The following is a 15,930-nucleotide window of genomic DNA, read 5'->3' on the forward strand; positions in this document are numbered from 1 at the left end:
GTCACCGGCGGCGCCGCCCGCCCGCAGCCGAGCGAGCGGGGCCGCCGCCCCGCCCCGCCCCGCCCCGGCCCGCCCCCGCCGCCATCTTGGGGCGCGTCCCCGCCGGTCCCCGCCCGCCCTCAGTTGCTCTTCCTCCGCCGGGCGCCCTTGGCGCAGCCGCGGCCCAGCCAGCCGCCGGGGCGGGCGGGCGGCGGCTCCTCCGGGGGCGGCTCGGCGCCCGGCGGCGGCTCGGCGCCCGGCGGCGGCGCCACCGGCTTCCGCGAGTGCGTGCCTTCCTCCCCGGGGCGCAGCGGCTCGGCCAGCGCGAAGATGGGGTCCCGCGCCCTGCGGAGAGAGGGCGAGCGGGGGAGGGCTGCTGGCCGGCCCCGGGGCCGGCGGGAGCCCCGGGCGCAGCCGCCGGGCGGGGCCCCGGGCCGCTCACCGGTCGTAGCGCGGGATGTCCAGCCCCAGCTCCGCCATCAGCAGCCGCATGACGTCGTCGCAGCGGCCGTGCAGCTTCAGGGCGGCCAGGTCGTCCTTCGGGGTCCACTGCGGGAGCGACAGCAGAGCCGCGGCTGCAGGCGTCTCCCCGCACGGCGGCGGGGCTCCCTGCCCAGCACCCCGCACGCTCCCGGGCAGACGGGCTCGCCGCGCCCCGCCGTCCGTCTGCCCAGACCCCCCAAACCCAGCGCGAAGGGCTCTCACCTGCAGGTTCACGATGTATAGCTTTGGCCGACGAGTGGGCGGCTTGCTCATGCACCAAAGACGTGGGTATTTTTTCAAAACCTGCCACAAAATAGAGGTTATCAGCACAGCCAAAGGCACGCGTAACTGTGAACCGTATCAGCGAGAGGAAAAGGAATGTATTACCAGGAGGGGAAAGAGGGAGGAAGAGAGACTATCACAGATGGTGGGCGAATCCTGACACCAGAGTTTACAGTTGTCTGTTTGGGAGGAGACTGCTCAGCACCAAGGTGTATCACCAAGAGGGAATGCTGCTAACAATCTTCACCGAGTCTCTAAAGTTACCTTTAAGCTGGAACCCAGACAAAGAATCACATCTGCTTTGCTTGCAGCTTCTGTTGCTGCCTCCCAGTTCAGGGGCTGTCTCAACGTCCCCTTCTCCCCAAAGTGGACGATTGTATCTCTCAACTGTGCCCCACACTTGTGGCACATCCTGCCAGTGTGATGCCTGTGCAGGGCTGTGCGCTCTGTCACATCGAATACTCGCACGTACTCTCTGTTGGGCGTACAGGAAGTGCAGACCTGGTGCAGAACGAAAGCAAAAATCCCGTTACATCATCAGCATCTAGCCCAGGAAATGCCAGGAGCCAGCCACTTCTCTCAGACAAAAAGCACTTTTGGGGTGTCAATAAATTGGAAGTAGTAGAAGGGATCATCAGGGAACAGATGCTAACTTGGAAAAGTCTGGAAAACCTTTCAGCTAGCAAGTGGAATTACAGGGAGCCTGTTGGCTATGCAATGAGAGGGATTTCAGAAAAGGTCTGAGGAAGAGTAGTCAGAAGCAGAAGGCTCTAGCAAGTACAGAGAAAAAGCTACCGAGTTGTACAGAACACTTTGTTTTGGTGCTTGCTAACTAGTTCACCCCAAACCTGATGGCCTGAAGACATGACCTAAGCAGAAGCTAGCCCTTGTTCCTGAGCTAGTGAGACATAAAGAGTTTGCATTATCTTCTCGTGAGGCCACCAGACAGTGACTTTATCCTGTTCTGGCCACTCACCTCTATGTACATGTTTCCATGAAGCTCAGATATTGCTGCTCGGGGTAACCCACTCCGCAGGTGCAGCCCATCACAGTTTTGAGACACCACATGCTGCACCTTGAAGAAAATAAAACACTCAAACACACATGCAGAAGACTGAAAGTATTACTCAAATGCAGGTGATGCATATGTCCCAATACACACCAAACAGCCCCATACGTTAGAGCAGAACTAACAGAAGAAAAGCATGGAGAACAGACCTTTATGAAAGCTAAATGAAAAGACTCCTCCTGCTAAACGGCTCTACTAGGTCTGGCTGACTTTGTGGCCAGGTCCCCAGACCAGGCTCACCAGGAGGGAAATACAAGGTGCTAAAGAAAAAGCACCAGGGGAAAAACTGCCAGAGCTACAGTCTGGAGCTAGCCTAAGCTGTATGTGAGCACAGATGCTTTCTCCTACATGGATGCGTAGCCACCTGAGTAGAAACAGTAGTTAGGCAACCTCATGAAAAGCTTTTTTCCCCTGTTGGGTTTTATTTATCATACTTAGACAGTGGAACACAAGTGAGGTGCGGAAAAAATATCTTACCAGGTTGTGCTTGTGTAGGCAGGCAATGCTCATGTGGGTGAGTGTGGGCTCTGCCTCACTCAGATCTGTAGCCCTGACAAGAAGCAAGGGAAAAAAAAAAAAAAAAGTTGGAATTGCCATTAATCTCTCTTTCAGTATCAGCTTTCTGCTACTCAGCTCAGAATCTCTCCTTACCTGATGCTCCTGCCCTTCTGTAGCAAAGTCCATATGCCATTAGGGCCTCTGTAGTCTGGGATTGAAGCAGCCTGTGTTACGGGGAGAGAAAAATGAGGCCTGACGGGAAGGTTTGTACCTCTTGTCCACAAACACATCAACCCGGTCTCACCCAGGACGACCAGATACACCTCATTCACAGGTGCTTTTTCATTCACTCCAAGTTTTCTTGCCATCCCGAGGGACCTCGACAGGCTTGAGAGGTGGCCCCATGCGAACCTCATGAAGTTCAACAAGGCCAAGTGCAAGGTCCTGCACATGGGTCGGGGCAATCTCACGCACAAATACAGGCTGGGAGGAGAATGGATTGAGAGCAGCCCTGAGGAGAAGGACTTGGGGGTGTTAGTTGATGAGAAGCTCAACACAACCCAGCAACATGCACCTGCAGCCCAGAAAGCCAACCATGTCCTGGGCTGCATCAAAATTAGCATGGGCAGCAGGTTGAGGGAGGCGATTCTCCCCCTCTGCTCCGCCCTGGTGAGACCGCACCTGGAGTACTGCGTCCAGCCCTGGGGCCCCCAACATAAGGACATGGACCTGTTGGAGCAGGTCCAGAGGAGGGCCACAAAGATGATCCGAGGGCTGGAGCACCCCTGCTATGAGGAAAGGCTGAGAGAGTTGGGGTTGTTCAGCCTGGAGAAGAGAAGGCTCTGGGGAGACCTTACAGCAGCCTTCCAGTACCCAAAGGGGGCCTACAAGAAAGCTGGAAAGGGACTTTTTACAAGGGCATGTAGTGATAGGACAAGGGGTAGTGGCTTTAAACTGAAAAAGGGTAGATTTACGTTAGATATAAGGAAGAAATTCTTCACTTTGAGGGTGGTGAGGCACTGGAACAGGCTGCCCAGAGAAGTTGTGAATGCCCCATCCCTGGAGGTGTTCAAGGCCAGGTTGGACGGGGCTTTGAGCACCCTGGCACAGTGGAAGGTGTCCCTACCCGTGGCAGGGGGTTGAACTAGATGATCTTTAAGGTCCCTTCCAACCCAAACCATTCTATGATTCTAGTGCAGTGGTTGCCTAATCACAGGAAAACCTTCTTTTCATACGTTTTTTCTCTCTCTAGCATCTCTTCTCCTACCTGACAGCTCTCATTTTCACCTCCAGTATTTATTTTCTCCAATTTTACCATTATGGAATCCCTCCAGAGCTCTTTTTCCCCCTTGGTACTTCCCATTTCCCTACGCAGAACTCAATTCTTGAACCTTTCCTTATTTTCACTAGACTCTGATTTCTGGTACCTTGCGCTCAGCATTCTTTAGCAAAAAGACTTGTGACATCAGCACTCATACACCCTGCCCAGAATCATCACGCTCCATATCAACCGAGACTGTAGAAAAGGGAAAGAAAAATAAGGTTCCCATCTCAGAGTTCAGACAAAGGTGACACGTGTCACATTAGAAGAGGCAGAATCAGATCTTCACTCTCCCAACAGAGGCCACTGAAACCAACCGTTTCTTAAACTGTCATTTATAAGTTCTGATAACCACCAGCTATTCCTATTTGTCCATTAACACAGGCAACATTAATTAGCTAACTTGTTTTTAGGTTTTACACCAGAAGTAGTTGAAGAGACTTGAACGAAGTAAGACTAGAGATCTTGTTTAAGCAGCACGTTCTTCACAGGGTCACAGAGGTGACACAGCCTCGGAATCTCTTGGGCAGCAGGCACAGACCCAAGATGCAAACTAGCAAACGTCTTGGTCGTGTTTTGCAGCACAGCCGTGTTAACACGGCATCCCAGACTCATAACACATATCACGCAGTCATTTGGAAACCACAAAAAAAGTCCAAACAACACTGCAACACTCCTGAAGGAGCTCCCAAAGCTCCAGCCACTCACCCCCAAAGAATCCTACCGTACTGATCCCGGCTCCTGTATAGATGACAAGGTGCTTGGCATTCCGGACAGCAGCAGCCAGCTCAGTAACTTTTCTCTTTAACTCCTCAGGTTCGTCACATACCTAGAAAATACAACTGAGCAAGTTCCCATGTTTCTGAGATACGGCGCAGCACCGAATTGGAACGACCAGGGAGCTCCCTGCAAGTTTTAATATGGGCCTAGGCTAGCCAGAAAAAGGGACACAAATATTATCAGAAGTGATTTCTAAATAAAAGAATGTGGGTGTTGCCCGTATTATCCACGGAAGAGCAAGGGGAAAAGCTTCCTGGATGGCAGCACATGCAGATCCATCCTCCCAAGATACATGCCCACACAGCACGCACACAGAAAACCGTGTGCGTCTGGAAAACACACAGATCTGTCAGCCGCTGAAAGCAAGGCTGATGCAGAGACAAACCGAGGGCAGACACGGGAGGCCGCAACCTCGGGGGCCTGCGCCATTGCCGGTAACGCGGTAGGGCCGTTTTCCGCCGCGGCTCCAGAGCTGCCCCCGCAGCAGCCAGCCCGGCGGCCTCAGCCGCCCCCCGCAGTGCGGGGCTCCTCTCCCCACCGCCTGCTCCCCACAGCAACCGAGCAGCGGCTCCGGGAGGCGCCGCGCCGCCCGGCCGGGGCCGCCGCTCCCCCGGCCGCCCACCTCCTCCTGCCGCCGCCGCAGCCGTTCGCGCCGCTTGCGGCGCCGCTCCAGCTCCCTGACGATGTCCTCGCTCTCGCTCAGCACCTGGCACTCCTCGGGGCTCCGCTCCGCCGGCGGCTTCCTCCAGATGCGGGACACCTGCCCGGCACACACGGGTGGTCACGGCGGCCCGCGGCAGCGGGGAGGGCCGGGCCGCGCCGCGCCGTACCTGTCTCCGCCGGTCCCGCTGCTCCTCCTGCTGAAGGATCTCGGCGCGCGCCGCCGCCTTCCGCTCCGAGCGGCTCAGGCTGCCGCCGGCCGCCATCGCCCCGGAAGCGCCCCGCTTCCGCTGCCGGGCAGCCCCTCCCCGCCGCCGCAGCGCCGCTTCCGGTAGCCGGCGAGAGCGGCCCAGCGCCACTTCCGGCGCCGCCGCCCCGGGTGCCGCAGCGCCCCCCCGCGCCGCGGCGGACCGCGCCCCAAGGAAGCGCCAGGCGGCGGCTGTTTGAAAGCGGTTTATTGTCACGTACAAAACAGCGGCGGCCGCGGCCGCGGACGGACACTATGTACAGCAATAAATAACGCCCGCCCGGCCCGCCGCCCCGGGCAATAACTTAGCAATAAATACCGCCGCCCGCCCCGCCCAGCCCCCGGAGCCCCGGGCCGGGCCCTGCAGCGCCGTGGGCCCTCGCCGGGCCGGGGGCAGAGCCCGCCGGGAAACCTCCCCGGGGCAGCCGCCGGCGAGCCCGGGCCTCGCCCCGCCGCGGGAGGCAGGCCCAGGCCCCGGCGGGCAGCGGGACGGAGGGCCGGCCGGGACAGGACGAGTGCCCTCCGTGCAGCCGGGCAGCGGTGCCCGCCCAGGCTGCGCAAGGCGGGGGTAACTTCACACAATTCACCACAAGATACACAAATCCCCAGCGGCGGCGGGGGGCACGCTCCGCGGGTTCGCTCTGCGGGCAGGCCGGGGCAGGGCCCCCCAGCCACCGCGGTTAACGGCACCAGGAAAAGGAGAAAGAAAACACAACACCCTTCACAGCAGGAAACCAAACGGACGAGCACCTCAGGAACAAGAACTGTCACACTCCAGAACGCTATATACGAGAGAGAGGTCAGCGTGACGGCTCGGGGCAGGGGTCGCCTCACACGGGGAAGCCAGCTGGCAGGGGACCGGGACCCCCGGAGCAGGACGGGAGACTCCTTGGACACTGCAGAAACACATCACTTGGGGTCCAACACTTCACCAAGAACAAAACCAAAACCAACGCGCCAGCACGGGGAAGCAGCGCTCAGGAGGGGACCACGTCCCCGATGATGACATCCAGCCCAGCACCTGCAGAGCTCGTTCACGGCACAGGTGCCCTTCAGCCATAGCTTTGCAGCTGCTCCCCCCTACACAATGCGTCCTCATCCAATGCACTCGGCCACTCGGAGCAGCCTGAGCCCGCAAGCCAGCGAGCGCAGCACAGGGGAAGAGAAACAACAGCGTTAACATCTGGTGGAGTCAGCACTGCCGCCTGCTCCGTCCTCCTGACTCACGGTCTCACTCCAAAGCAGCGCAGCCTCCTAACGGCAGCAGCACGGCTGCCACCCAGCCGGCAGGGAAGGACCCGGACATTCCTTGCTGCAGAGTACAACGGAAGCAAGTTCACCATGGCTGCGGGATTGCCTGTCATCACCTGCTCTGTTGACAGGGCCCTCCTCACACCACAGCCTCTGGCCCCTGGAGCTCACTCGGTTCCTAACCGGCCCCATACGCAAAACCTTGGCTGCTCACCCTGCTGAGGTCAGGCCTCCAGCTGGGTTCAGAACGGCTCTCTAGCCAGGTTCGATCTCAGGCTGGCTCCAGGAGGGACAGCGTTGGGACTGACACCCCAGGCCAACTGGAGGTCTCTGTATTTTGGAACATCTCACCTCTTCCAGGCACCACATCACCAGCTGGAAGACAAAGGTTAGAGCCCAGAGCTCTGTGCCAAGCGCTGCCCAGTGCCTAGCCCATCCAGTGAACGGCTGGGAAGCGGCATGTCAGACGCTTCAGCTCAGAGAAGAGAAAGCCCAGGGCTGGGAGGGGGAAGCCTGGAGGCGATGTTCTAGCTGTCTCCTTGTTCAGGAAGTTCACTGGGAAAAGCATCCCAAACAGCTTCTCCCTAAACTCCCAGTCAGTCAGAGCAAAGCTGATCTCCCCATCCAGCAGGAAATCCCCACCAACTATCTGCTCCTCTCCTGCCACATTGCCGCTTCCATCAGGTTTACCTGCTTCTCAGCCCAGAGGACAGCAGTATCAGTTCAGCCCTGCGAGAAACGCACCACCAAAACCACCCAGTATGGCGAACCATGCCTCCCCGCAAGACTGTGGTTTCACTTGTGCTGTCCCGGTCCGTCCCCTCCGCTCAGGCGGCTTTCAGCAGTCAGGAGATCACATGGACTTCACCCCCACGTCCTGCTTCTCTAAAACAACTCAGTAATCAGCTCATATCTCTGGGGAGGGGAGAGGGGGGATCAAAGTGTTTGTGGAAACAGAGCCTGGCCACAAATAGCTTCTCAGCTGTGTCACACAGCTGTAAGTCTAAGCACTCTTCCAACACCCACAGACAGAAGCTGCACCAGGAAAGACAGTAACCATGCCACAGCTTAGTTTTCAGTAATATGCAGACACTCAGGACTAGCGCTGGCCTTGCGCTGCCCAGAAGGCAGGCAGACTTGCCCCTCTTGTCAGACGAGCCACAAGAGCAACACAAGTTCTGACCACAGGATCCAATTCCATCGGTCTCCTCCTAAACTTGGACAATTCTCCCCCGTGTTACTTCTCTACCACCTTTGCTGGAGGAAGGAAAGCACAACGTTTTCCCCATTCAGGTAACTGAACTACCTGGTGTCAGCTGCTCAGCAAGGGGCCTGAGCCGCCCGTGCTCCCGCAGCACGCCTCTGCAGAGAAGCGTCTCCTGGGCCAGCATCGCTACTTCCTTGCACCAGCCATTCGGTTTTGCCTTCAAGAACAGCAGCACCTTTGCCTGCGTGCCAGAATCCTTCTGGAGAATTCAGAGAGATTCCAACTCAATCTCTCGGTCGAGCCTAGGGAAAATGACGGCAGCATGAAACGACAGCACATGGCAAAGGCAGACACTGGCACCACCACACCACAGCGCTACGCAAGAGCTCAGAGAGCACAGAGAGCGCAACACAAGGGGACACAACAGAAGCCAGCAAGGTCGAGAATAAGTCACTTTTGGTACAATTGCAAAAAGATATCAAACAGGACTTGCCTCTTTTTTTGTCTTTTTCTAAGTTTTATAAATAAAGTCTGATAACTCTTTATAAAAACTAACCTCAGAGCCACAAACAGTTTGCGGGAGGTTCATGAGAAACTTTAAAATTATTTATTTATTAACTTTTAACTAGCAAAGTCTCCGAGAATATTTCCCCATTTATATGGTCAAATATTCTCGCCCTCTCAGATAAAAAAGCTGACTATAAATACGCTCTCTCTTCTGTCTGATTTTAAACTTAGATAATTTAATAACTCTTAAAACGATGTTTCTCTCTTTAAATAAAGGGCTATTTAACCACATAAACTGGTTGTGTAAACCATCACACTAGAGACACTTGATACCCTCAAAACACGGGAACAACTAGTGATTTTGGTCTTGTTCAGTGCAACACATTAGGCACAAAACCGGCCTGCAGTCAACACGGTACCTTCCTTCCCTCCCCCCTCGGGGTGCTGGGCCCCTGCAAGGGCCCCGTCCCGGCTCCTTCCCCATCGCTGGGGCAGAGGCAGCAGGGCACGACAGCATCTTCCTTTCCACCACTGCTAGTTTACACAGCTAACGCAACGGACATCTGAAGGAAACCCACTGTTAGGGCACAGAGGCACACCTAGAAAGGAATAAAAACCTATTATATTACACAGAACACCCCAACTGCAACTACGGGTACCAAATGAGACAAAAGCAGCAGGTTCAGGTGCCTGGCAGTCAGGCACCAAGATGCACCACCTGGAAGAGTAATGAAGTAAAGCCTTTGGAAGTGACCGAAAATTAGGGTTCCCGGCCCCCAGGAAGAAAGCCTCCCTCCGGACCTTCCCCAAGCCCTTCCATCGCCCTGCTGTCAGCCACGCTGCACAGACTTTCTTTGGCTAGAAAACCAAGATCTCGCAGTCTGTCCCAAGGGCACCCGAGGGCTACAGACCGCTGGGTGGGAGGCTCTGTCTGCAAAGGACAAGGGACGCGTCACCACTGCTCATACCAATCTGGACACAACAAAATAAAACTGGAGTGATCAGCAGGCCAGTCCTGGGCCAAGTAGAAGGAACCCGGACCCATGTGGGGAGGGTTTGTGCTTTGGGGATTCCAGGCTGGTTTTGTGCCTAATTGCCCTGCACAGACAAGCTCAGGCAACACTCGCTTCACTAAGACCGGGCGTCCGTTTTGGATTTCACTATTGTGATGACACTAGTAGTAGCAACCTTGCCAGGGACAAGGGGCCCCATACTGGAGGTGAGAGGTCCCCGCGCAGGCGTCACGGGGCTCCGGGCCACGGTTCTGGCGAAGTTCTGGAGAGCCTCATATTTGGAGCGGAGAGCATCGAGTTCCATTTTCATGCTGGCGTTCTCGGAGGCCAGCTTCTCCACTTCTTGCTGCAGCTCTGCCTTCTGCTTCTCCAGTTCCTCCTTCTGGGTAACACGCTTGACTCTGCAGCTGGCTGCGTAGCCCCGGTTCTTCAGCGTGCGCCGACGCTGCTTCAGCTGGATGATCTCCTCCTTCGACAGGCCCCGTAGATGCTGGTTCAGCTCCCGCACAGACATGGTCACCAGCTCCTCATCTGTCAAGCTGGTCCCATTCTCGCCTGGCTCCCGCTTCACCTGGAAGAGAAGGCAGCATGCACTCGTGAAACCTAGAGTGGATGCCCTGCACCCAACACCTGCGCCCCTTTCCTCCACCTGCCTCCTTACCTTCAAGGCCTTGTTTCCTTTGTTGGGGGTCGTCATAACACGACAGCCTTGTCAATCAGGTTCTGGAAGGGAAAGAAGGTCAGGTTAGCCCCCCAGGACGCAGCAGAGCCTGCAACATTCCTGTGGCAGGGTCCAGCAGCAACGCCCCGTGCTGCTGCACGTCCCACTCCCCTCCCCGGGCAACGCTCGACAGGCGCTCGACTGAGCTGGACTCACAAGTGGCAAATTCTGTCCCTGAGCAGAAGCTGCTGCCCTTCCACACCCCTACTCCCACGGAGACTTTGTGGCAATGCTGTTTTTTTCGCTTGGGGTGGGGGAAATTAAAAAACTAGGAGGAGTCAGAATACACGGAAGCCACGTTTTTAAAAATAGCCTGGCAGGCAGCAGGCTGGGTCCAGAGCACGGCTGCTCCGGGCCAGTCATGCTGACTCAGCACACTGGCACTCTGTGCCTCTTGCTCCCCGCCTCATCCTTGTAACTCCCAAGCAGAGCAGGGCAGCCAGTCGCTCCGACGTGCCCTTCCAACAGGTGCCCAAGCAGAGCCCAGAAACTCCCCAGGACGAGAGTCCTACCAGATTCGAGGTGCCCCCAAGGACCCAAACCAGTACGGTTCAAGAACATGCGACCCTGGGCAAGGAGCGCAGGGGAAGCCTTTGCCTCCACAGTACGGCTCACTGGGCATCCTGCAGGACGGGAGAACGCCGCTGCTGTGCCCACGCCTCTCCAACTCTTTCTGTTTCCCAGGAAAGCCAGCACATCCAGGTTCAAGTCAAAGTTCTGCACCCAACCTTCCCCAAAGAACAGAAGAACAACCTGACGCTGCAGCACAAGGAAGCACTTGGGCACACTGGAATCCCATCACAAATTCGGGCCGATGCCTCAGCAGCCTTCACCTCTCCCGGTCACCAAAGCTGACCCCAGCCACAGGCCTCTTCTGTGAGAAAGTCCCTATCGGTCCCCAGCAATGCCAGGGCCCAGAACCACGTTCTCCCTCCCTTATCCTCAGAGCCAAGGTATGCTCATAAGAAAACAAAGATCAAGGGCAGCCAAAACCAGAAGACAGCAGACTCCTTCACTGCCACAGAAGACAGGATGTCAGAACTGCTAAGAGCAATTCCCAGGCCTGTTTTTACAGTGAATCGTACCCAAGCTCCTGTTTCTGCCCCTACATACCTCCTCCCCTCAGGCTTTAGTTCAGAGTGCTACTACGCTGCCCATTTAATTAATCTGCTCAGATATTGCTTGACAGACGTAGTCGCGCCTCGAACAGCAAAGAACCACACACCTCCTTAAGCGAGGCAAGCGTTGCTGTGCAAGCACAGCCTACAAACACCTCTGTATGTTTTGTCTCTTCAGTGCCAAACAGTCAACAACAATTTTGTTTGCTACTGCTTTGCTAAATGTAAGAGGCACTGATGTACAGTTATAGCCAAGAACCAGATGCACAAGTCAGCAAATACGAATTTATGCTCTTCTAGCAGCTGTGGCGCAGGCTCCCTGCAATGCATCTACCACCTATTAGAGGTGAATGGGGTCAGCATTCCCCAGGACAGCGGCAGAGATGTTCCCAAAGCCTCCAGCCTGCCAGGAGGCAGGCTATTTATACCCAGAGGACAATGCTCCTTCCAATGAGACATCCGCTACAACCTGACAGTGCTGGTGTAGAAAGGGTCACTTTGCCATCCAAGGAAGGTAGCTGCAACGAAGCAGGCTAACACAGGACGGACAGCACACAAGCAGCTGCCTCATAAAATCAATTCTTCACTCTTTCCCATACCGTTTTATTTCTTTCCTCTGCCCCTACTTGGCAAACAACATGGCTGCTGGGAAAAGGGGAGAAGGAAGGGAAGAGCTGGGGAGACCGATAACGTCACCCCTGCAGCTCCTCTCTGCACCAAACTCTGGTGAGCGTAAGGAGCCGCGGGCAGGCATGGTCAGTGGGACCACAGAAATTTGTTTGCCTTGTGGCGCTGAAGAATTTCCAGCTGCCTGGCAAGCACTCAAGCTTCCTTCATTACAGCAGAGCTGAAATAAAACAAACAGGGCAGCAAACATGCTGCATCAGGCAAGGTATTGGGAAGAGAGCTCCTTGGGGCAGCCTGGGGAATCAGCAGGGGTGCTCGCACAGTCCAGACCCTGCAAAGTCCCCCTTCCCAAGGGGAAATGAAAATGAGACGCAGCAACGCACAGGTCAGCAAGTAGAATGGGAAGAACAACCTGGAGACTAGTTGTTGGCTATTTTTTGGGTCCCATTTGAAGGATCAGAGACAGGGCTATTCGGCAGCTCGCAGAGAGGACACCCAGAGAACTGGCACCAAGACAGAGACCAAACTTGGCCTAACTCTCCAGACTGCCGATTGCTCGGCTTTTGATAGCTTCCTGAAGAAAGATCACACTGAAAAGTGCCAAACGCGATGACTGCAATGAAGAAAATGCAGCCTCAACACATTTCCCCAGAGCTCAAAAGGCCTGAACTCAGCAGAAGCACAGCCAATTCTCTCCTCAGCTCAAAGGCAGCACAAGGGAGCTGACAGCACCACGCATGATTCAACGCAGGCCCCATTCTCCACATTCCTGATTGCAGAACCATGCCACGAGCCCCGTGTAAACACGGTGACGTCACCCGTTCCAGCACAGGCTGGCCTGGAGACGGGCGCCGGGAAGGAGGGAGGGAGTGAGACCCATCTGTAGGGACAGGGAGGCAGAGGAAGGGGCTGCGCTCCACAACAGGCTCCGCAGCGCTGGGCGGGCAGGGGAGCGGGGTTTGCTGGCAGCCGTCAGGCACGCCGCACGAGAGCTCTCTCTCCCAGTGTGGATTTCATACTCTGTTTATTTGCTTTCTTGCAAATTAGCTCACGCAGCCCTCCCAGGAACCCAAACAAATCGGACGACTCCCCCAATTACATATGAAGTCAGGAGAGCGCTTCTCCTGTGCCCCCCGCCCCGGGAGCCCCTGGTGAGCTCGCATCCAACCCAGGGCTCTCTGACAGCAATTCTCCCCTCACGGAATCCGACCACCCAGCCAGCTTTAACTGTGCTTACACAGATAAAGGAAAGCGCTGGGTCTTGGAGACCCCTTCCAGCCTCCCGGTAGTGCTTTCCTCTAACCACGCAGCTCAAACATCGCGTTTTCTGGGCAGAGACGTCCCCAGCCCTGACCAGCAAGACCCCTCCGTGCACACGCACAGATGCTCTGTACTGGCCAGGCGTCGCAGTCCACGGTCCCGCCGGAGAGGCTTGCCTCCCGCACGGAGGGGATGCGCTCAGCGCCGAGGACACTGCAGAGCCGAGCACCGAGCAGACCACAGCCTCAGCCCGCCCCTTGCCCCCACCAGGGCCGGGGGGCTCGGTGGGGCGGTGAGCCCGCAGGCCCCTACGGAACAGGGGCCAGGACCTGGCAGCTGCGTCCCCTCGGCCCCCAGCTCCCTCCCAGCGGGCAGCGGCCACGCCGAGCTGGCGGCAGCGGGGAAGCGCGGCTGTCCCACCGGCGGCCAAGCCCCGGGGCGAGGAAGCGAGCGGAACACGGCGGCGGCTCGCACCCGCTGCAGACCTTCGCCTCCTGCCCTCAGGAGGGACCCCGCAGCGCGGAGCGAGCCGGCGGGGGCCGGGCGAGGAGGCCGGTGGCCGAGGGAACCCCCGGGAACCGCCCCGGGGCCGCCTGCCCGGCGGGGCCCTCGCACCCGCCTGCGGCTGCGCCTCCCTGCCGGCGGGCGCGGGGGCCCGGGACCCGCTGCGGGCCCGGCGGGGCCCGAGCGCCCGGGAGGGGCCGGGCCCAGGCACCTGTTGCTCGGCCGCGGGGCGGGGGACCGGGCGGGGCGGGGGACCGGGGCGGGCGGCGCGGCGGGCGGCGCCGGGGCGGCCCCGGAACCCCCGCCGTGAGTCAGCGGCGGCGGCCGCCCCGCGCGGCACCCGCCGACCCGCGGTAGCGGCGGCCCCGGCCGCCATCCCGGGCCCGCCCCGCCCCGGCCCGCCCCCGGGGACCAGCCCGCCGCCCCGCCCCGCCCGGTGCCAGGGCCGCGCCCGCCGCCGCAGCCGGCGCCGGTGGCGCTCACCTCCTGACGGGGCCGCCGGGGCCGGGCCGGGCGGGGAGGCCGCGCTGGGAGGGACCGGGACGCCGCGAGCCGCCGCCGCCGCCGCTCACGGACGCGTCACGTGATGTTTGGGTCACGTGGCTCCATTCATGAAGCGCCCGGCGCAACCGCCCCGGGCCTTAAGGGGGACGCGCGTTTCTGTCGGAGGCGGCGCCTTAAAGGGGAGGCGCGGGGCTCCGCCCGGCCCCGGCCCCCAGCCCCGCCGGCCCGGGGCGAGCCCGGCTCCCGCCGCAGCCGCGCCTGCTGCCCCAGCGGAGCGGAGCCCGGGCCCCGGCGGCGGGGGTCTCCCGGCGCCCCGGCAGCGGAGCCGGCGGCTGCAGCAGCTGCTGGGGGGTGGGCCGCCCGCCTCCCCCGGGCTCCCACGCGTGTTGGCGGCGCGCAGCGGGGCACGGCCGTCCCCGGTCCTGCGCTCTAACCTCGCCCCAGCGCAGGGCAGAGCACGGCTGCCCGCCCCGCCGTGGCCCGCAGCGCAGGCGGCCTCCCCGCCCGCAGGCCCCACGCTCCCTTTCGGCCGCTCCTTGCTGCATCCACAGTTTCTCGGAGCTGCTGAGACTGCACGGGGGGGGCAGCAAGGGCCCCACCGAAAACGCTGACCTGAAGAAGAGGGCTTTGCAGCAGCTCTCCTAGGCACTGGTGACAGTGCTGAAGCAAGTCCCGGCTGAAAAGCACAAAGACCGGGGCTGGCTCTTCCACTGTGAAATGCTGGTCTCCCAGATCATGCCTGGCTTGCTCCGGCTGTGCTTCCACCTGTTCTGCGCTAACTGTGGGTCTGTAACACAGGAATACTGGTGCCTGCTGTGTTTACTGCTGTGCTACAAGCAAAGCAGGGCTGACAAGATGAGTACAGCAGAGAAGGACGAGGGACAAGTGGAAGGTGCACCAATGAAACTGGGCATCATCATCATCACAGAGAAGCATGCTCCCGAGGAGGAAAACAGGCTGGGCCCCGGGGCATTCAGCAGCAGCACGGCTGCTCTCTACTGTGGATGCAGGGGATGTGAACTTAAGTCTTGTAGGGCTCTTCTGTAGCCCTTGACAGGCTGATTTTTCCATCTGCTGTGGCAGCCAGCTCAGTTACAGGTCTACAAGCATCCTAGGAAGTTCATCTATAGCTCTGCCTCCCTGGGGGTATGCTGGGGCAGCCCGTAAGTCTCCTTGCAGAGGGGCTCAAGCTCAGTCATCCTACCTCTTATTCTGCATCACACTTTATCAGCCAAGAGGAAACTCTTCCTGCAATGCCCCCTTTCATTTTGCATCAGCCAGTACTTAAGCCATCTGACTTCCAGCTTGGCTGTCTGTGCGGGGTATTTGCAGCATCTGAGCTGGGAAGCAGAGGAACACACGGCACCCACTCGCCTCCCATCAAATCTTGTATGCAGTGGCAGAACCACTAGAAAGCCTAAAGGGTTGGGATACTCTTTAGATCTCTGAAAACAGATAGTGATAACTTCTGTGTTGCTGCTCAGGAACCATGGGTGACAAACAGGCTGATACGCTTCCCAGTCCCATACCCAGACAAACCAGCCTCAAAGACAGGTCTGCAGCACAACTCGAGCACACTCAGTGCAGGCAGCAAGGACCCAATGGCCACTGCCAGAGGCAAGAGATATACCCAGTCCAAACAGCTGGGATTAGCCACAGCTCCCTGTCAGAGGAGCAGTTTATTATGTAGAGGGAAGAGGAATAACCGTCTATCATGCGTATAGGCTCATACCCTGCTACCAGCCGAAAGCCTAACACTAAAACCGCTTTAACATTACTAGCACCTTTGGCAGCCTCTGCAACGATACCAAAATGCTTTTCCTGCATCACCTGCAGGTCCAGGATTCCTCAGGAGACAATAAGCCCATCTTAAATGTCCTCCTTTTACCAGCACTCCCC

The 15,930-nt window shown here is 58.2% G+C and overlaps 2 protein-coding genes across 6 annotated transcripts; both read right to left on the reverse strand.

Annotated features, from left to right (window-relative positions):
- Window positions 1–119: 119 nt before the first annotated feature.
- SIRT7 (sirtuin 7) lies at window positions 120–5,338 on the reverse strand. The gene is made up of 10 exons (XM_075719613.1): window positions 5,243–5,338; window positions 5,035–5,172; window positions 4,357–4,461; window positions 2,465–2,535; window positions 2,291–2,363; window positions 1,721–1,819; window positions 1,009–1,245; window positions 685–765; window positions 422–528; window positions 120–324 (listed from the first exon to the last, which is right to left on the reverse strand). The coding sequence occupies exons 1-10, from the start codon at window positions 5,336–5,338 to the stop codon at window positions 120–122; spliced, it is 1,212 nt and encodes a 403-aa protein (XP_075575728.1).
- Window positions 5,339–5,959: 621 nt separating this feature from the next.
- MAFG (MAF bZIP transcription factor G) lies at window positions 5,960–13,214 on the reverse strand. Of its 5 annotated transcripts, XM_075719617.1 has the most exons (5): window positions 13,001–13,214; window positions 9,959–10,020; window positions 9,473–9,868; window positions 9,003–9,215; window positions 8,849–8,883 (listed from the first exon to the last, which is right to left on the reverse strand). In XM_075719617.1, exons 2-4 carry the CDS (start codon window positions 9,992–9,994, stop codon window positions 9,045–9,047), a joined length of 603 nt encoding a protein of 200 aa, XP_075575732.1. In that variant the 5' UTR covers window positions 9,995–10,020; window positions 13,001–13,214; the 3' UTR covers window positions 8,849–8,883; window positions 9,003–9,044. The 5 variants fall into 5 exon arrangements, with proteins under 5 accessions (XP_075575733.1, XP_075575729.1, XP_075575731.1 ...); XM_075719618.1 differs by lacking the exon at window positions 9,003–9,215 and having other exon boundaries at window positions 5,960–8,883; XM_075719614.1 differs by having other exon boundaries at window positions 8,842–9,215.
- Between the last annotated feature and the right edge of the window lie 2,716 nt (window positions 13,215–15,930).

Source organism: Pelecanus crispus, chromosome 12 (assembly GCF_030463565.1).
Source record: "Pelecanus crispus isolate bPelCri1 chromosome 12, bPelCri1.pri, whole genome shotgun sequence".
NCBI lineage: Eukaryota > Metazoa > Chordata > Aves > Pelecaniformes > Pelecanidae > Pelecanus > Pelecanus crispus.